This window comes from Strongylocentrotus purpuratus, unplaced genomic scaffold (assembly GCF_000002235.5).
Source record: "Strongylocentrotus purpuratus isolate Spur 01 unplaced genomic scaffold, Spur_5.0 spur5_scaffold_14, whole genome shotgun sequence".
NCBI classification, from domain to species: Eukaryota; Metazoa; Echinodermata; class Echinoidea; order Camarodonta; family Strongylocentrotidae; genus Strongylocentrotus; species Strongylocentrotus purpuratus.
In genome coordinates, this window is record NW_022145599.1 from 7,025,116 (window position 1) to 7,046,002 (window position 20,887).

At 36.9% G+C, this 20,887-nt stretch overlaps 2 protein-coding genes across 2 annotated transcripts; one reads left to right on the forward strand and one right to left on the reverse strand.

Annotated features, from left to right (window-relative positions):
- Window positions 1–1,155: 1,155 nt before the first annotated feature.
- LOC583182 (cytosolic Fe-S cluster assembly factor narfl) lies at window positions 1,156–14,574 on the reverse strand. Its single transcript, XM_030984079.1, has 10 exons — window positions 14,457–14,574; window positions 13,483–13,575; window positions 12,119–12,274; window positions 10,538–10,670; window positions 9,936–10,067; window positions 5,140–5,388; window positions 4,569–4,641; window positions 4,057–4,194; window positions 3,392–3,549; window positions 1,156–2,918 (listed from the first exon to the last, which is right to left on the reverse strand). The coding sequence occupies exons 1-10, from the start codon at window positions 14,517–14,519 to the stop codon at window positions 2,677–2,679; spliced, it is 1,437 nt and encodes a 478-aa protein (XP_030839939.1). The 5' UTR covers window positions 14,520–14,574; the 3' UTR covers window positions 1,156–2,676.
- A 588-nt stretch (window positions 14,575–15,162) lies between these two features.
- Window positions 15,163–19,990, forward strand: LOC583204 (cytochrome b-245 chaperone 1). Its single transcript, XM_783124.5, has 5 exons — window positions 15,163–15,596; window positions 16,491–16,606; window positions 17,062–17,152; window positions 17,724–17,868; window positions 18,716–19,990. The coding sequence occupies exons 1-5, from the start codon at window positions 15,509–15,511 to the stop codon at window positions 18,885–18,887; spliced, it is 612 nt and encodes a 203-aa protein (XP_788217.1). The 5' UTR covers window positions 15,163–15,508; the 3' UTR covers window positions 18,888–19,990.
- Window positions 19,991–20,887: the final 897 nt, after the last annotated feature.

Genomic DNA, 20,887 nt, shown 5'->3' on the forward strand with positions numbered 1-20,887 from the left:
GGAAAAATGTGTAAAAAACACGTTAATTTTACCTCTCTTTTTTTGGAGATGGGCCCTCTCCCCTGGCGCTCAAGGGGGGGGGGGGGTGCGATTTTTCAAATTTGTGAGGGCTCCAAAAATATCTGAGGGAATTATCGGCCGATTGTTTCGCCGCCAAATATTTTCTCACGTATTGGGCCCCCTCCCCTGCCGCCGGCTGAATCCGCCTCTGGAGGAAGGGGGGGTGCATAGGCCTGTTATGCCTCCCCTAGAATCGCCAGTGTGTAGTACACAATGTAGCACCATTTTATTTAAAGATTCATTTCCAGGATTGAATTTTTATTTTATTTTAAAGGGAGATGGTCAGATGTGAGCATGAAGCTGAATAACACCCTGATGTAGACTGTTTTTCAATAAAGTATGTTGCAAAGTTAAAGCAAGAAGTGCCATTGAGAACCAGACCATTGAGTGAATGGGATGGTGAAATCATCTTCTTTGAAAATGTTCAATCCTTTTTTCTTTTTCTTTTTTTTTTTTGGGGGGGGGGGCTTCGGTGAGGTGGGGCACATGCCCTCCTATATTTTTTTTCTCTCTCTCTCTTTTATTCTATACATCCTGATTTCCTATGCATCATTCCCTCTCCCTTTCTGTTCCTCTTGTGTGCTTTTCCCTTTGCTTTGCCATACAGGCATTTCTTTGATTTTAATTTTCTCCCTCTCTTATGCTAGCACACTTCCTCTCACTATGAACATGACGGACAATGAAAGGGGACAAAATATACAGTTCCTCATGTAGACAAAGGAACATCCCTTCACTGCTTTTATGTAAAAATGTGTGGAACAGGTGTCACATGCATATTCACCCGTTTTACACATTTTTACATAATAGCAGTGAAGGGATGTCCTTTGTCTACCTGAGGAACTGTATATTTTGTCCGCTTTCTTTGTCCGTCATATTCATAGTGTCTCCATCTCTTCCACTATCTCTCTTTCTCTCTCTCTCTCTCACTCACTCTCAAGTATCAAGATTTTTTGTATATTTGTTTATTAATTTCTCTCTGTCAATCACTCTCTCTCTCTCTCTCTCTCTCTCTCTCTCTCTCTCTCTCTTATTCTTCTATCTCTATTTCTATGTTTATATTTCAATTGACACATACCCCAAAACACTGCCATAAGCTACAATTTTTTTCAAATATTCTTTTAATAATAGTCATCTCTTCATAATTTACAATTCAAATTACATGTGTTCTTAATATAAAATATACAGAATCACACCTAAATTTTATATGTACTATTTCCCAAACTAAAAACATTATTCATAGCTATTTATCAGTAAAATGAACAGATGATATTAACATTTCTAGTCTTAAAAATTATAGCCATCTTTTCAGTATTTCCCAAACAAACTTTGTATACTAAAAAGGCTGATTTGTTTTGTTTAAACACACTTTAAAATAAAAATAACAAATCATATTGCTTGGCATTTCCAAAATCAGTTTTTAGTCATTTCAAGATGTAAAATATAAACAATATTCACTTGAAAAAAGAAGAAAAAAAAAGGGAAATTTTGTTGAAGAATTTGAAACCCAAACGACATGTCTAAAATACAAAGACACGTATTAGAATGGATCCTGATTCATTAAACAGATTATTTCGATGTAAAAAAAAGAAAAAGAAATAAAAGTCATTAATGGATTGAATACACAGGAAATTAAGAAATTGTCTATAATAGAAAAAATATCTCAGGATTCGATATGAAGCTTAACAAATTGCTACATCTGTGAGACCAGAGACATTACAGTATTTAAAATCATATCATTGACTGACATCATTTTATCCTTATCAAAATCAAAATTTCAAAAAATTCTTTCAAAAAACAATACAGGGAAAATTTCAAGCAAGATGATTATCAGTTTACATGGTTTACTAAAAGAGACCTTTGCATACATGCATTTCTCTTGTTTTCTTTCAAAGTACATTTACTCAATCCGTAAAGACTAAATGGCAGGCAGTTATTAGCCACAAACATAATTTCCATCTGAAATATTTTACCTCACTTTGTAATCTAGTAATTCTACACAATTTTAAGTGAATTCAAAAATAAATTATATCAAAGGTATTAGGTAACTTTGCCTCTGATTATTAACAAAATCTTGGATATAGGTCATGCTGTAATCATTATCAGAAATGAAAACCATGACTTTTACAAGCCAATCGCATGTTTGATTATCAAGATATTTAAGATTGGAATTCAAAATTTCAGAAACAATTTTCCAAACGGGTTTGAACATTTTTTTTCCAATACTACAGTCTATTGGGGAAAATGAGTATGGTAAAACCGGACACTCAAAAGATTTTTACGTTATTGAAGCACTTCATGATCATTTGGAAGCGCTATTTTTCTTGGGTTTCAATATTACACCATATCACAGACACTGATAACACATAGGGCCATGCATTTCAGATTTGTAAAACCGTTAAACAATGCCTTTAAACCTTGAACCCTGTTCTTATTTTACTTATCTTGTAACAACAGCATATACATGTACTGCTGTACAATATGGCAGAGTAAAACACATGCACTTACACTAATGTACATCCCTGAGTATTACAGAGGTGTGTCCGACTCAACTCTTCTCCTCCTCCAATATTTCCTATTCTCTCTCAGTTGCCAAGACGACAAATCCCAATTCCTGTTCTACCACTTGATGTTAAGAGCATTTGTGTTCTTCTCCAACGCATGGTACTGCGTATGCAACATAGTCCTTGCTTTCTCACTGCCCACTCCTCCGAGCCACTCCTCGTAAAGAGTCTGGACCACCTCGTTCTCCTCGGGTGTCCTCGTAGGAGCAGAGTTGTACAGTTCTTCAACTTCCACGAGTAGTTCCTTCGCTGTGATGCCTTCTTCAGCCTTGATCTGCCCTCCTCCGTTCACACAGCCTGACCAAAAATATATAAAGATCTTATGGTTAACAGTGTTTTCTATAAATCAATATCTGACTGAACCATATGAAGCTCAAACCTTCACAATGATGTTGAACTTCACTTAGATCATAATCCATACTTGACTTTTGATTATTCATTAATTAAATTTTGATTGTTTTATTACAACAAACACAAGATTTTGCTTTGGTTTCATTGCAATATTTCAACACTGTGCCTGCAAATGCATGATAAAGAATGACCCAAATTGATTACATCTGCTCACTACTAACAATAGATCCCCTGTAAATGGTGATAATTTACCCAAATTGCCTTATTGCTGTTCTTTTTATAGTGACATTTAATTTAAAACATAATTCAATTTTTAAGTATCATTTTTTGATTAATAATCAAAAACCCTTCTAATGTTAGAAGCCTATCCGTGTTTGCATAGCAACTCAAACTCCTATGAAATCCAGTTGAATACATACCTGCTGGACAAGCCATGACTTCAACAAAGTGATAGGGCGACTTTCCTCTCTTGATCTTCTGTACCAGGTTCTGTATGTTCCTGAAGCCATAGGCCAGAGCAAACCTCAGCAAAGGCTGTCCGTCAGATTCCACAGTCACTTCCTTGAAGTCTTTGTTCCTAAAATGAATGGACATTGATTAGATCTGAGGACTACAGGTAGATCATTTTTTTAATTAAAAAAAAAAAGTTTTTAATATATGTCTTACTCTATGCATCATATGACTGAACAAAAATGATTAAACATCTTCATGTAGGTCAAGAGTGCAAATAAAGATTGAGTTGGAGTTTGTTTTTCTTCTGCAAAACTATAAAAATAAAAAAACAAGTATTTGAGAGAACATGTCATAAAATCAATCAGTCATGATCTACCATAAAAAAAATCACTATGACCACACATAATATCTATATCAATCAACAATAAAACATATGTATTTGTAACTGGGAAGCTTCTAGCCACTTCTATTACAACTATGATGAATACATTTTCTTAAATTTTTAAGTTGTAAAGTTTCCATTTTAACAGAAGTTGTTGCTTGATTGCACAAAATCAATGAAGTAAGAGATATACTGTTTACATTCTTTCTAAAGAGAAGAAAAGTTGATCATATACCAATGCCTACTTACTTCATAACTTTATATTGCAGTTCACCCAGTTCCTTCCCGAACAGTTCTTTGGCCGCATGGCGTAGAATGTGCTCATGAAAACCACCAGATCCGCCTCCAGAATGACTTACAACAGAACTACTCTCACCAAATGGAAACCTGTATATACATGTAACACACACCAACAAGACCAAAGGGTATAATCTAATATGATATACTAAATTAGTAAACAGGTTAATTTTATTTTTCAGATATTGTGTAAGATGATGAATTAATGTCACAAGTCTTGATCTCTAAAAGATAATGCACTGAACTTGTCTTACACAAACAAGTTTCTTTTTCAAACAGTTTAAAATGAGTATTTTAAAAGGTTTTGTTATCTAAACACTTCTTATTGTCATCCTTTCTTCCCTAAAACCTTTAAAGAAACTCCAGAATATACTCTACAAAATCTATATTTCATTTAGAATTGTTTGGTTATGTAAAACTAGATTCCATTTCGTAGTATTTTGCACAAATATGCAAATACTTACACTCTATTATACTCCTGTGGTTCAATTTCTGATAACGACACCTGTTCTTTGGCAAGCATGGCTTCAACTTCACCTGGAAAAATACAAACAACATTTTCTTGAGTATATAACAATGTTATACATGTATGGGGGCAATGGTTCTCAATGAATATCTGTAGAATTGCAACAGTTATATAATCTCTGTCCAGCACGTAAATACAAGTTAATAGTTTATAAGAACTTCAATAAAACTAAGGAAAGCTCATAGATTAAACAAGAAAACATCACAGAAGTAGTAGGAATGTGCCTGCTGTCTAACTATATCACAGAGTCGTTTTTCTTTCTTTAATTCCAGAAATAGCAAATCATTGCCATGCGTTTTTGCAAAGTATTGGTGATTATAGTTTGCAAACATTTCCTATTTCCTACCTACAAGCAAGAACTTGATTTCTCAAACCTTTTTTTAATTCATGAAGACTGACCAGCACAAGTAAAAAAAAATAAAAGGTCAGTTTACAAGAAAACTAAGACATAAAGATCAAACAAGGCAAGGCCAAACAAATCAATCAATTGATTAACAACAGATACATACCTGACGTTATGACACAATCAACATCTCTTGTCCTGTACACATCATCATAGAAGTCATCTCTTGAGGCTTCCAGCTTCTTATCATAGCAAGGCATGACGGTGACATGGTAGATACAGTCAGGCTTGACCCGGAGGGACTGTGCTACGTAGTCTTTGACCAGAGAGCCTATGATCTGCTGGGGTGACTTGGTCGTGCTGATGTAAGGCAGGATGTAGGAGCCGTGTGTTTTCTCGGCATAACATACCCAACCTGAATTAGAAAAGGAAATAGAACACAGTTAATAGTCTCACAGTGAACTTGATGATGATGATGATAATAATAATAATAATACATAACATTTATTAGGCGCTTAATACTGATGTTTCTAAGCGCACAGTGTTCTGATTAAGAGAAGACTATAACCCGTAGAATTAAATTAGAAGAAAAAGCAAAAATACAAAAGTAACATAGATAAGGTAAGAAAAACAGGGGCAATCAACTAAATAAAGACAAAGACAAATATGGTGCGCACCTCCATTGACCGACGCACAACTGCAATTTACAATTTGAAAAGATAGGTTTTGAGTAGAGATTTGAATTGAGATACAGAGGGGGCGCAGTGAATAAAGGCGGGCAGTTTGTTCCAGAGAGCGGGGGCAATAACTGAAAAGGCGCGGTCACCATACCGGGTGTTAGTGCGGGGTCCAGGTGTTAACAGTAATGTGGAAGATGAACGAAGTGTTCGTGACGACGTACGGGAACGTAAGGATATGAGATCGGAAAGGTAAGAGGGGGCTAAGCCATTGATAGCTTTGTAGCACAGGAGAAGAATTTTGAAGGATATGCGGTGGTGAATTTTAAGCCAATGTAGTGAGTTCAATATTGGAGTTATGTGCTCTGATTTACGCGAGAGAGTCACAAGCCGAGCAGCGCTATTCTGTACCCTTTGAAGTGGGACTAGATGTGACTGAGGGAGGCCAGAAAGAGAAGAATTACAGTAATCGATATGGGTCGAGACAAAAGCATGGACTAATTTTGAAGTTGTGGGTCGGTCAAGTAGACTCCTGATTCTACTGATCTTATATATACCAAAGGAAGCAGACTTACAAATATTACTAATGTGTTGTTTGAAAGTAAGATTGCTGTCAATATTTAAACCAAGGTCACGCACAGAAGCACAACAACTGAGAGAGCCATCACTCATAACAAGATCAGGAAAGGGGTCTGAGTTCCGAAATTTAGAAGTAATATGAATCATTTCAGATTTTGAATCATTAAGGCAGAGACAGTTTTGAAAAGACCAGGTTTTGATTTCATTGAGGCAACTGGTGAGTTTGTTCGCGGCTACTGTCCTGCTGTTTGGGTGAAGAGTTACATAAATCTGGGTGTCGTCTGCATACATAGTGTGTTGAATATTCTGATGAAGGTTAATAACATTTGAGAGAGGGCTGGTGTAAAGAATAAACAGGAGGGGGCCGACCACGGAACCCTGAGGAACGCCGCAGATGAGGGGAAATGATTCCGAGTTGGTGTCATTGATGATCACCTTCTGAGTTCGGTGCATGAGATAGGAGCGAATCCACTGAAGTACGGTGCCGGTGATGGAGAAGTTGTTCTCTAAGCGATGGAGTAACAGGTCGTGGTTGATAGTGTCAAATGCGGCAGTGTAATCAAGCAAGATGAGGACAGCTTCATTACCCTTATCTACAGCTAGAAGTAGGTCATTTAGGACCTTGACAGTTGCAGTCTCAGTAGAATGATGATTCCGATAGGCAGATTGGTGGATTGGAAACAAACCGAGATTGTCAATGTGGGCTTTCAGCTGTAGTGACACAATACGTTCCAAAACCTTCCCAAGGAATGGCAGGTTTGCGATGGGCCTGTAGTTCTTAAGTCCATTCGTGTCGAGACTCGGCTTCTTTAGGAGGGGAAGAAGCAGAGAAGTCTTAAAAGACTCTGGAACTATTCCGGATGATAACGAGAGATTGAACAGTTTGGTTATGTGAGGAAGGAGTTCATCGAGGACTTCCTTTAGAAGCCAGGTAGGAATCGGATCTAGCTTACAGTGTTTAGAAGGAAGTGAAGTGATGAGCTTCCTGACTTGTGAGAGGGATACAAGGTAGAAATCAGAGAGTTCATGACGAGGGTCTGGAGCAAAAGATCTTGGAGCTGGTGCTGGTACTACATTAGGGAAAGAGGATACAACTTTGGCGACTTTTTCCCTGAAGAATGTAGCAAATCTGTTGGCGAGTTCACTATCAGAAGAATGATCTGGAAGAGGTGAAGATTGAGTGGGCGTTGAGAGTGTCTTCACAAGACGAAACAGTTCTTTAGTGTCAGCATTCTTGATGAGATCTTTGAGATACGCTGACTTCGCATTGAAGATGCACTCATAATATGACTCGCATTCACGGCGGTACAGCTCTCTATCAACAAAAAGTCCAGACTTGATCGAACGACGTTCCGCACGACGCCTTCGCCTCTTGGCTTCCTGGATATCATCGGTAAACCATGGCGCATCAGGTCTGATTGATACAGTCTTGACCTGGATTGGAGCGTGCTCATCAATCAACGTCCGCAAAGATGAGTTGTAATGCTCCGCGGAAGCAGATGGACAAGATAGATCAGGAAGTGAATGGAACATTGTGTCAATAGAGTTGCGTAGAGAGTCCTTGTCAATGCTGCGATATTTCCTGAAGGAAACCTCTTTCTTGGGATTCTTCGGCCTTGCGATATTGACAGTGGTGACAAGTGCACAATGGTCGGAAGGCATGGAAGATAGCGAGTTCACGTTGCAGACATCATCCGAATTCCTTGTGAAAATCAAATCTAGAGTGTGACCTGCGCGATGGGTTGGTTCACGAACATGTTGCTTGAACCCTAACGAATCAACACATGTCATAACAGATTTTGCAAAATTATCATTGGGATCATCAACATGTATGTTGAAATCACCCAATAATAGAGGAAAATGATCATCTACAACAGCACCTTCAAGGAGAGTTGGAAATTCATCCAAGAATGTGCCGTTGGAGAGATTATTATTGGCAGACGGGGGTGGTCGATAAATACAGTACAACCTTACAGCAGATGAAGGTGTCAGATTGAGTGTGACATCCAGTAATTCAAAAGATGCAAAATCATTGTTGTTGTTCAAGGTACAGCGAGCCGTGGATCTATAGAGAAGCAAAATCCCACCGCCCTTGGAAGATAACCGGGGTCGATGGGTGAAATCATAATTAGGCAAACCAGATCTTAGATCAGCTAATATGAGACCATCCCTCTTACTGTCTCCAGAGAGCCACGACTCGGTGATGACTAGAACATCTAGATCATGTTCAACAATCAAATCAGTAATTGCGTGTGTTTTATTGGTCATGGAACGTGCATTCCAAAGGCCAAGTTTGAGGCTATTGGATGATACCGACATTGGTGGAGGGAAATCCGGCCTTGGTATCGTACGCCGCCCACGTCCGCGATGAGTTCGACGTCGGCGACCGATGCCAAGATCGCAGATCCTGCTCCAAACATTCATGGGTAGTAAATTAAGCGGCTGGTTATTAATCTGATGGAGATCATTCAAGTTGTATGAAATATGTAAAGCTGTACAATCAGCTGAATAAGGAGGTGAGTTGGTATGGCCAATATTGGAAACATTCTCAGTGCGATTCACTGGACCAGGATTGGGCTGGATATCTCCAGAATTAAGGAGACATCGAAATGTAGCTGTCGAATTACAGTAGTATAGTATAGGTTGACTATGATATTTGAGATGTTTACAGTGGAGGCTCTTCATGTGTGAGCCAGTACGAGTGAAACATTCCTTGGTTATATAGGGCTGATTCAAAGTGTACAGAATAGAAATAACAAGCCCTATAGAAAACAACACTTTCAATGGCTTTCCATCCATTGTACAAGCAGGAATAGCTTACACAAAAGGAGCATACAAAAGAGACTATTGTGAATGTCAGTACATTCAAATGGTATACAAGCAAAGTACCAGTAAAGCCTAATGCACATGCCAGTACAGTAAAATTGAACAAGAACATCAAACATTAAACTTAACAGAAATACTGCAAATTCACACCAAAATACACCTTACAAATTGATTACCTCTGTTCCTTGACCAATATCAAACACAATGTTGAAAATACAAATACTAAATCCAACCAAAATTGGTGAAAAATGAAACAAATTACAGAGCTCAAAATGAGAGAGGCTACCTATAGAGGTGCACACCAAACGAGTTGATGAGGGTGATGGTGATGGTGATGATGATGATGATGATAATGATGATGATGATGATGATGGTGATAATGATGATGCTTTGGTTATGTCGATGTAAGACAAGATGTAAGAGTCGTGTGTTTTCTCTGCATAACATACCCAGCCTGAATCATGAAAGGAAATAAAACACAATCAATAGTCTCATAATGAAATTGATGATGATGATGATGATGATGATGGTGACAATGATAATCATGATGATGGTAACAATGATAATCATGATTGTGATTAGATGAAAGATTTGGCCATGCTGGTATAAGGCAAGATGTACATTTAGGAGCCAAGTGTCTTCTCGGCACAACATATACAGCCTCCATGAAAGGAAACGAAACACTTTCAATACGCTCATAGTGAACTTGATTACTACTCCTTGTATAACAAAAAACTCTTTACATGCCAAGGATCACAACCGGCTATTCCCAAATTGTTTAGGGTATGTGGAAAATAAACACTAGTGATCTGACAATAGCTGACAGTGGTGCTCCACGGTTTTGTTCCATTATTTGACCAAATACTGTTCAAACTATTACCTGGGCACGCTGATGCTAGCATTGGTAGTGATCCCTTGGTAGCTTGATTGTTGAACCTCTGAATGAACTCTCTCTGGCTCTCCAGAAGACTAAAGTCCCTCGCAAAGGTCTCATCAAACACATGATGCACACCTACAGGATTACATTCAATGTAACAGGTATCAACATCAACAGGACTGTCCACAATTAATCTTTCAACATTTGTGCATTCTCTTTGCCACCTTTGCTTTGTACACAATCCTGAATGTTTCCTTCACAATTAAAGTTGTAGAACATCAACATACCGTACACAATACATGTCCATTCTGACAGTAAGACTAGTACATTTCAAGAACAAGGTCATCATTATGTACTTAGAGGACCTATAACCATTTCCCCCCTTTTCTTTTTAAAAGTTCTTTGTGCCTGCCTGTATTCTGTTTGAAAAATATGATTGTACGACAGCCTCACATTAGATGGTATTTTAAATCTGCATATACCGGTAGGAGGACACATATTTGAGCCAACATATCCATCATGTATAATGCTTCGGCAAAATATCCGTAATATTTTTTAGTGAGATAATTATAGTGATGGATGAAAATGAGGATCTTTTGTGTTACCTAGTTCTCTGAAGAAGGTAGCCAACCTCTTTGCTGTGTCAGGAAGAGATAGTTTATATTTGGCTGCTAATGACGCTCTAGACTGTGGTGAGATGGTCACAATCACTGTCATCTGTTTGCTAACTTCTCCATTCTAGCAAAGAAATAAAACAAAGAGAAAAAAATATATAGTGCTATACATTGAAAATTTGTGTGTGCCTGGAACATGCTATTAAGAGGCCATATAAGTATATACAAATTTTGCATAATTTATATTTGTATTTTATTAGAAACTTAAAGAGAAGGTTGAGTTCTGGGAAGAGGTGAAAAATAATTTGTGAGCGTTATCATTCTTATTATGCAAGCGTCGAAGAACATCAGATGAGACATGTTCCCTGAAAGGCCGGGCTCTTCAAATGCCTTCATATTCTAAATATGTCATGTAACATCGTAAAACTCAGAGGGTAGGATTTTTACGCCACGTGTTCGTGTAGTCCCATATACATCTGTCTGTGTACGTGTTTGTAACTTTACCAAGACTTGGCCAAATTTCTTATCATTTTGATGATTCCAGAACCTTGCATTACACACAAATTCTTATATACTAGATGATCAACCTTTCTGGTCAATTCCACCCCGTTTCTTTCACAATGCAATCGCATGACCAGAACTCAACTTCATCTTTAATTCACATGATACATGAATATTTGGTTTCACAATACTACATACCGTAGGCATAATAATTATTACATATATATGGCAAAAACTATTTGAAAGATACATGGAAACAATATGAAAGAATTTGTGTCAAGGAACTTCACAAAGACCTACATGTATGCATTAAATTTGGATACATTACCAAAATGGCCTATTGATGATATGATCAACTCGCTGTACATAGTGGTCAAGAGCAATATAGCAATCAATTGCTGACTTATGTCTGTGTTTAGGGGTCCCTGATATCATAGCAATAGTAAGCAAATAACTACCGTTGGTGAAGGTGATGGGACAAACTATCACTTCCGAGGCGATCTGGATGTAGCTATCTTTACGTAGCGAAGCTGAGAAAAGATAGCGCATACATTCAGATTGCAGAGGAAGTGATAATTTGCCATCGCCTGAAAGCAAAAGGTGATTATTTGCTTTATATTCCACATCGGAAATATTTCACTTTTTCCGTCATTTTAGAGCAACAAGTCATCAATTAACAGCTAGCAAACGGTGTACGATACGTACAGTGCATGCAGTATGGTGTTTGGTGTGACCATATAGTTCACGCGTGGCCAAAGGTCGCATACTAACACTAAAAGCGCTTAAAGAGGAGAGCAAAATGCAGCGTATACAATTAAAGTGCGTTCCACTGTGTAGATAGGACTTCTATCTTCAGTGAAAGTGTGTTGCACTTTGTAGATAGCAGCCTATCTAAACAGTGTAACAAACTTTTTGCTTCTCCCAGCAATGATGGGCAAACTATCTAGTATCTTTCATCACGTGATATACTTTTGACCCATCGTAGAGCAAGATTCTTAGTATGTGGAATATAATATAAAATAACAAAAAGGAATGACGGGTCTTTGGTGAGTGACAGAAATGTTGACTTACTGCAGCAAGCTTTCTATTTTCCTCCAGGACTCTGAAGAGTTCCTCCTGACTCTGTTGTGTAATAAGAACACTTTCAGCTGATGTGATGCAACCGCTACATGCCAGGCAGTCATTCAGTGTTATCTTAGCCTTCTCCAACTTCCTTGACCCTCCATACTGCAAGGTGAGAAATGATCAATACTTACTTTTCTTGTATTATTGTTAAAGATATAAATCCAGCATCCTATACATTCTGATGAACATACAGCTTTAACCAGTTGTAATCATTATGCATACATGTATGTACATGTATGCCATGTCAGAAGCTAAGACAGGTAATTTTTCTCTGTGAATATTTTGGTATATGGTATGGACTTGCACAGTGCTTTCACGAACTTGGATTTGCTCTGTCATAGCAATAGTTTGTTATGTTCTACGTTAAGCTTGTCTTTCATCAGAAATTCAAAAAGGGTTCATGAAATGTGAAGTTAGACATCATGAAAAAATTTCTATTAAAATACACAAGATAACATGTGATCTTCTTTATCCTTTCACTACCAAGCTTTAGTTTTCGAGTAACAGTAACATCTGTTTATTTCATGTTTATAATTTTTTTCATGAGGAAAATATTTTCTTCCTTCTGAAGTTCAACATAAATTTCATGAACAATTTTTCTCATAAAATGATCAATGACAATTTGATGACATCAATACAAAATTGCAGTTTGAATAAATAATTGTGACATAAAAATAAGAAAAGACAAAAGACAAATACATATACATTTGTAAATTTGGTAGCACCTTGAAGGTTGAAAATACATGTACATGTATGATGTATATTGTCTCTAAAATTATTAAAGGGATAGTTGAGTTCTGTTGCAGAGGGCACTACACAAAATATTTTTTTGTGAGATAATGAAAAACTGAGTGTCAAATTTGAAAGAACATAATATTTAAATGACAAATTCATCTTTGTTTGATCAAAATCGGTTCAGAGACGGCTGAAATATAACGATTTCTAATACTTGTGTATCACCACATATATTAGAAATGTTGAAAAAATTGAAAAAACCGTTGAAAAAACGAAATAACGCCTTTTACGTTGTATTTCAGCCAATGCCGATGTTGGCTTTTTTGTTGGCATTTTCATTAGCCGGGTCATGTAATGTTATTTTTAATTAAATAATTAATTAACGGTCACCATGTTTTTTTTAAGTGGAGCTGAATTGGTATGATCGTATTGGCTAAATTTCACACATTTTGGGGTCTAAAATGGCACTATAAATGTCATAGATAAGAATAAGAGCAATAACCATGCACTTTGAAGGCATTTGCGGTCTGAAAACAGAACTCAACTATCCCTTTAACCTTTGATAGGCAACTTACATCATCTAGTTGAAAATAGCTACCATCATCCTCTATTCGTATAGCTCCTGGTTTCCCCGCTACTTTTTCCATCTTGACTGGTTTGATGCATTCCTGAAATAAAAATGGCAATTTGGCAATGGAAGAAAAACAATTGGACATTTGGGTACCACAAGAAAGGGCGAATATGAGCAGTGGGTTAGAATAAGAGACAAACATTGAAAACCTCTACTAGAAAAGCATCTTTTCCAAAATGATGACACAGACATTTAGTATGAAACTAAATAAATGATAAAGCGTCTGTATCATTTCAGGATGAGAAAACAGGTAAAAAATTTGCCCAGTTTTGGTCCATATTCTTCCTGCTTTGCAATATTAAAGAATGATAACTTGAATGTACTTTGTTTGGATATAGTTTACCAGTTGCAGAAGACAATGAAGTCCACATTATTTCATAGACAGGTTTGTAAAGCTCTGTCTTACATGGCATGATCATAATTCGTCTTTTAGATTTTAGGCAACCACAGCAAAAAGGATACAATTACTGTGTAATCATTGCGATCGCATGCCGCATTGCACGTACAGACATAATGTAAAAACATAAATAAAGCCTTTCCTCTTTCCTTCGGATCTAACAAGAAATATTCATCGAGTAACACCAAACATCGTGAACGTATTGTCCTTTAAAATATTTGCTAACTTAAGTGACTGTTAAGTCTTCAATGATTTATGAAATATTGCTTGTTAGGTTTTTCAAAATCGCTGTTTTAATTTAAATCAACTGTCCAGATACACAACCTGTCTGGCCTGGACACACAACGCAAATTAGTGTTCATAACCTGTTTAAATGTCAGTAAGGTCGTTTTCCTGAGAATATTGAGAGAAAAAAATTGACCTACAATCATGACAATATCATAAACTAAACTCTAAAGTACGAAACTAAACATAGATCTAACAGTTTTTAAAAATAAAAATAAAAATATATTCTGATCTACCTGCGATGGAGTGATGAAGTCATCGAGATCAGCAAGCTTCAGTGCTCCACTAAAGTGAGCCATGACTTTGCACCAAGAAAAGAAAGTTTTATATAGGGTCTAGACCAAAATCCAAGATAGTCTTGCTAACTCGAATAGATCGTATCACAAAGCTCAGCAATGACAGTGCGGCAAGTAGTACGGTGGAGTGTTCTAGATGGATCGGCCTCGGCCGGGTAGCTGTCTGCGGGCTGCTCGGCTAGTCGCGGCGTAGTTAGTTGACCAGAGCCTGTCGCACTATCGGCTCATTGATTCTGCTCAAAATAAAGATGGGTTAAGGGCGAGGCTGAGTGCTTTGTTCCAAAATATTCCAAAAATATAATTAATTTTATGCAAACAAAATATAAAATAAAATGAAATATCGCAATATATATTTATTAGTTCGGATCTATCACGAATAGAGGTAAAAATTTTCATATAACGAATTTTAAGACATGAGATCTTTACTCCATAAAAGGGAATTCCCCCCTTGCAAAATTGGCACATCACCTGGTATGAGATGAGAGCTACAGTACTGTGCAGCTTTTGTATGTCCACAGTGCATTGTTCCCTCCATTGGGTTAAAGGTTGATAACAAGGAAATAGGTGTAGGCCTAGATCTAGATCTAGACGAACTTTTTTTTAATAAGTGTTATGTTTGGAGAAGAGCTCATGCTGCCTGAGACCTGGCTGAGGTGAATGTGAACTGCCCGGTCATGCAAGGAACAAGGAAGTGAATGCAGAAGACAATTCAATCAAGTCCGTGCAGTGGATTGTGCATGGCAAAATATACAAAGTCACACACCTGTATAAAACATGTCCAGCCGAATTTGACTGAGTTGTATCACATCATTTCAGCTTAAACTTAAAGTTCAGTACAGACTACAGTGGAGTGACATATCATCTTTATCTAGAGAGCAGATGTAGACTAATCTAGATCTACATTGACTTTCCTTAAAATTCAGGTGGTTCAACTACAAGTGGAAGTGGAAGTTTAAATAAGTCTAGTAACAACTTACATCTCATACTGCAAGATGGCTTACATGTCAGTTGTCGCTCACAATGACAAGATGTTGCACTTGGCAAGGTCACCTGGCTTTCGAGCTTGGGCTACTTTTTTTGGTGAGTGGCTTATCGTCTCAAAAGACATTTAATGAATTGTAACGGTGCAAAATTTCTTTCTCCTGCAGTTTAACATAATTTGTTCTTAAATTCATCAGTAAAGTTTTTAAAAATATATATATATATATTTCAATGTCGTTCACTCAGATAAAGTGGCAGCTTTGTCCTTTGATAATTGATTTCAATCCAATTTTTCCTAAAGATAAATCATTCACTGCTTTCTTATCATTTCCACTAGATAAACAAGCAACATACATGTAATGGTATAATGTTTTCTTCTTTATCAAATATGATTTTGTTATAAAAAAAGGCAAAGTCTTTTGCTGGATCGTGTCTTTATTTCCCAGAACAAAAATATAAGGAGCTGATTTTACAAACAGGCGTAGTGCAAATTCCCAACTAAAAGATGAAGTTGAGTTTTGGTCATGCGATTGCATTGTGAAAGAAACAGTGTGGAACCGACCAGAAAAGGTTGATCATCTAGCATATAAAAATGTGTGTGTAATGCAAGGTTCTGGAATCATCAAAATGATAAGAAATTTGGCCAAGCCTTGATAAAGTTACAAACACTTGCACAGAAAGATGTATATGGGACTAGACGAACATGTGGCGTAAAAAGCCGGCCCCCTGATTTTTACGTTGTTACATGCATATTTAGAATATGAAGGCATTTGAAGAGCCATGCTTTTCAGGAAACATGTCTTATCTGATGTTCTTCCACACTTGCATAATAAGAATGATGATGCTCACAAATTATTTTTCACCTCTTCCCAGAACTCAACCTTCTCTTTAAACAATAATCACAATCAATTTTACATATATACATCACAAAATGTAAATATGATATGAAAGGTAATACTATTAAAGATTGATTTGTCTTCTTTCATTTATCAGGTATTCTTGCTATAGGTGGAGGCATGGTAATCTTCTCACATGACGATTGGCTGTGGAAATCCTTTTGTCTCTTCTGCTGTGGATTTGTGGCCATATGTTCTCTAGATGACTGGGAGGTAATATATTCTTATTCACTATAACATTTTTAGCAAGTATGATGAACATCAATAGAAGGAGATGTAGGGTAGGGCACCTCTCTCATTTTGAAATTTATTCGCTTACACCGCATGCTACATCCAACAGGATACTGACTCCATTAGTGAAGCTTTTATGTTGTTTGTTTGTTTAAAATTACTTAACAAAAGTTGATGTGATTATAGAATTAAAAATTTCTTGCAAATTTTGTTTGCTTATTGATTAAACTTGTTTTCCAGAGTTCAGGATGGGGGGGGGGGGGGGGGGGGGGGATGGGGGGATCTTTGAGGCTAACAAAATCAAAGAGCCCAAGTTCTGTCTTGATATATATGTATGTAGGTCAGCTGTGATGTAAAGCACTCGCAACTTAATATTTGATTCAGATATATTACTGTATTGATCATAATACATTACATTACTTGTTTTACATCATCAGGAATGCATCATTGAGAAAGATGGAGACATTCTTTTGAAGAGGTTCAGTCTGGTCGAGAAGATCCTGAGACCAAAACAAAATCAGCGCCAAGGTGAGTGTCAACTAATAATTTTTCAACTTATTCAACTAATATAGTTCTTGTATAGCGCATAATACATTATGATATAACATATCTATGCGCTTCCATCTTTGAGCTTTGGAAGTTATTACCCTAGCTTTAGCTCCGGCAGTCGTAATCAGCGCACAGTGCATTTCAAGGAATAATCCTACCAGGTACCAATTTACCTCACCTGGGTTGAGTGTGGCAAATGTAGATTAATGTCTTGCCAAAGGACATTAGAAAAAGATTGTGTGTCTGTCTAATCATGTATCAGTCAGATCTCATTATTTATGTCTCGGTACTGACCTCACATGCTTAAAAGTTACCATCAAATTGACAGGACGCATGATTAAAGAAGGAGTCATTGTCCAAATATTACTTTCAAAAGAAATTGAAATGTTTTGAACAATCAAATATCACTAGATTATCAGAGAGATTTGAATACCAAGTGGTAAGCAGATTTGCATGATATCTAATAACATATTGTTGTGTCCTAGTGAAGGAGTGTAAAATTTCATGTAATATGAAAGTTTGGTGTTTTTTTTAAATTATGTTCATTTAGTTATAGCCGAGTCCTCCAGTATAGTGAAAGCTGAGGTAGAGGCAGAAGACATCAGATTCTTTGGTAGGGGGCGCCTTGTCATGCTGTACTTCAGTGCTGGCTATACCTTGCCTCTGACGGAGAAGTGCACTCTTGGGGATGGAAGGTAATATTACTATTTAACTCTTGTATTCTTAATCTTAATCTTAATTTTAATCTTGGTTTTGATTTAATTTAACTTAATTTAATTTAATTTAATTTAATTTATTATAATTTAATTAAGGAACTTTACATAACTATCTTGATCTAAGGAGACATGAATCTCTTGTATTAGGCCTACTCAATACTCATACTCCTGTAATACTTCACACAAGGCACAGACTGGCTGGCTTTTTTAATTTACACCGCGTGCCCATATTCTATAAATTAAATTTGAGATGACATTGTCTCCTGCTTATTTAGATTTCTAAGGATACTATTCCAGTGCACTTTGTCACCCAGGTAAAGTTACTTTTGTGATGTTGACGTCATCTTGTAGTCAACAAATAGCAAAATAAAGTGCACACAGTCCATTAATAGGTCATATCAGTACACACAGAGGACATTATTTCTAAATTTGTCTAATTGTAATATTGGTTTATGAGAGAGTTGTTAGATAAGGTTTTATTGACTCTTGTATGATATGTCTTTAGCAAGTACAGGTACTGAAAAGCCTCTCAACTGATTCTGTCTGACAGTGATTTCCAGTCAAACTTTGTCCATTTAAAATCAGTGTGAAATTAGAACTTTCTTCAGAAATCCATAGTCCACTGTGAAGATTATTTTTATCAAGAAAACCATCTTTCTTACAAGATTTACTGATCCCTGTACTAGGGGTTGTACTATTGTTAAAACAGAGACAGGCTATACATTGGATCATCATTGCATTTTAGCTTTTCAAAGTTTTATCATTTCTCTGCTCCTTATTGATATATCCATTTGTGATAATCTGTCTCTTGTTCAATTTTTTGCAGTGATCACGAGGTGATAGCAAAAATAATCCAGAAATTCCTAGCCCTGGATCAGAAGAAATGGGGGCACATGGAATTCAATACTGGCAAACCACCCCACTCAAGATCAACAACATCATCTTCTTCATCATCTTCCTCAGATGAAATGGAGGAAGAAGATGCAAAGACAAGATAGCACACTTTCATTATTATCCACTTTCTATTGTAATATTAGTAGTAGCAGGAATATAAGGATACTCTATATTCTTAGTGCATCCTTAGAGGAAGAAGGATGAAGAACCAAATGTTAAATTCTTAATACAATGAGGGAGAATTGGATGATGCAGATGCTGGCTTTTTGTTGGGTTGTGTATGTTTTGGTAAGAGTGAAGCCTTTTTTTGTGCAGACTGCATGCAATCTCTGTATGAAGGAGACGCGACAGCTCAGTGATAGAGAAGTGATCTCGGAACCAGGAGGTCTGAGGTATGAACCAAGTCAATGTGCAAGGTCCCTTTGGTGAGGCATTTCTCATTGGTTACACAGTCCTTCAGAAATGACTTAAAGCCCTTCTGTACTCGTTTGGCCACGAGGGATTAGACCTCCCAGCATTGGCAGGTGGTAATCTCATCAAATCAGCTCTCGCATAGGAGACCATAGGGGACCAATGGTCACCGATTAGGCATTGTTTACTCTATAGACGGCGCAAGTAGCTATAAGTAGTGCAGTGGGGCTTTAAAGCTGAGTAGGTTTACTGATTATTTGTATACAAGTATAATGAATTTCTAGTAGTCATGTACAGTCAGTCAGTCAACAGAGTGAGTATAACCAAACATTTGAGAATGTCATCATAAGTAGCAGTTATACAGGTATGTACATGTACATGTGTTTTTCTTCTTCATGAAAGATGGAATGCTTTTAATTCCATTCCATTGGTAGGTGATGGGGTGGGGAAAGTAGTCCCCTCCCCCCCCCCCCCCCCCCCACCCACCAGGGGATGATGTGCATATCTGTGCTTTTAGGCTTTAGCAATTGTGCGGTCTTCTCCATTATGTGTCCAATTCATCAGTATATTGCAAAATATATGAACGTTACTGACAAACACCAGTCTGTAATTATGTCATCAATTAACATATAAGTATTAAAAGATGTCTATCCTTAATATACATATTCCAGGAATAATGAGAGAATTTTCTGGAGATCCAGGTGTTAAAATGGGTACCCGGTAGGATGCGAAAGCTAATGTGGTTTGATTAGCAATGGCGCTTGTAAAATGGCGACTGGCTGGAATGCTCCCCAGGGAGTGGAGAATGTGCATACCTTGTTTGCTGGTAAGCCTGAATCCGATGACCGGGGTAATAATATGTTCCGCGCCTATAAACATAGTTTTAAGCGCATTATAAATGTGAGCTATTATTATTATTATTATTATTAATGATTGATATGAGTAGTATACTGGTACACCTGTGAAAAATAATTAGTTGATAGAAATGTGATACACATTTTATTAAAATATCTGTATTTTAATCATTTCAGTAACTTAGTTGGAAAGTTCTAGAATGTAAACTATTGTACAATATTTAATGAGTAGTAGGCACTTGATATCGTATTTATCGTGGACCAATGTGCTTCACCAGTACTGTTAAGAGATAAATCATTGAATCCTGCAATAGCAATCATGTTTGGAACATTGAAAATGGAAGGAATCCAGTCTAGGATATTCTGTGATCTTTCCCGGCTTGCTTGAATCACCGCTGTTAACTTTCACCATTGATCTGTCCAGTCGATCTGTCCAGTGATCTGAAAGCTCACACATCCAACATCTGTTGAATGGCATTTTTCGATTGGATGCATCTCCTTTTGCTGAAATATGATGACCATTGTCTATTGATTATTTCAAAACTTTTTTTCTTCAACGATCCACATTCTGAATTACAATTTTGTAGCCGTCAATTCATACATGTAACTGAATTGTATATATTCCTTACATTTTTATGTTCTCAGTGTATGAATGTATAAATTGTGTATATTTGTATATTTATTTTCAGTCCATCATCTAGTGTTCATTATTTTTGCCATACATAAGCATTCTTCTGTGTAGGTACTACATGTAGGTAGTCTCTTTGAAATTTAGATTTTCTGCTGTAGTGGAACAGAGTAGTTTGTAATCATGTACCTTTACATTAAAAACTTTTAAA

Excerpts from the sequence above, each read along its gene's own strand:
- LOC583182 (XM_030984079.1), bottom strand. The coding sequence starts at position 14,519 with ATGGCTCACTTTAGTGGAGCACTGAAGCTTGCTGATCTCGATGACTTC. Across the intron at positions 3,550-4,056 it reads CTGCAATATAAAGTTATGAA|GAACAAAGACTTCAAGGAAG; the intron begins GTAAGTAGGCAT and ends CATTCATTTTAG. Across the intron at positions 2,919-3,391 it reads AGTCATGGCTTGTCCAGCAG|GCTGTGTGAACGGAGGAGGG; the intron begins GTATGTATTCAA and ends ATTTTTGGTCAG.
- LOC583204 (XM_783124.5), top strand. The coding sequence starts at position 15,509 with ATGGCTTACATGTCAGTTGTCGCTCACAATGACAAGATGTTGCACTTG. Across the intron at positions 17,153-17,723 it reads AAAACAAAATCAGCGCCAAG|TTATAGCCGAGTCCTCCAGT; the intron begins GTGAGTGTCAAC and ends ATGTTCATTTAG. Across the intron at positions 17,869-18,715 it reads TGCACTCTTGGGGATGGAAG|TGATCACGAGGTGATAGCAA; the intron begins GTAATATTACTA and ends AATTTTTTGCAG.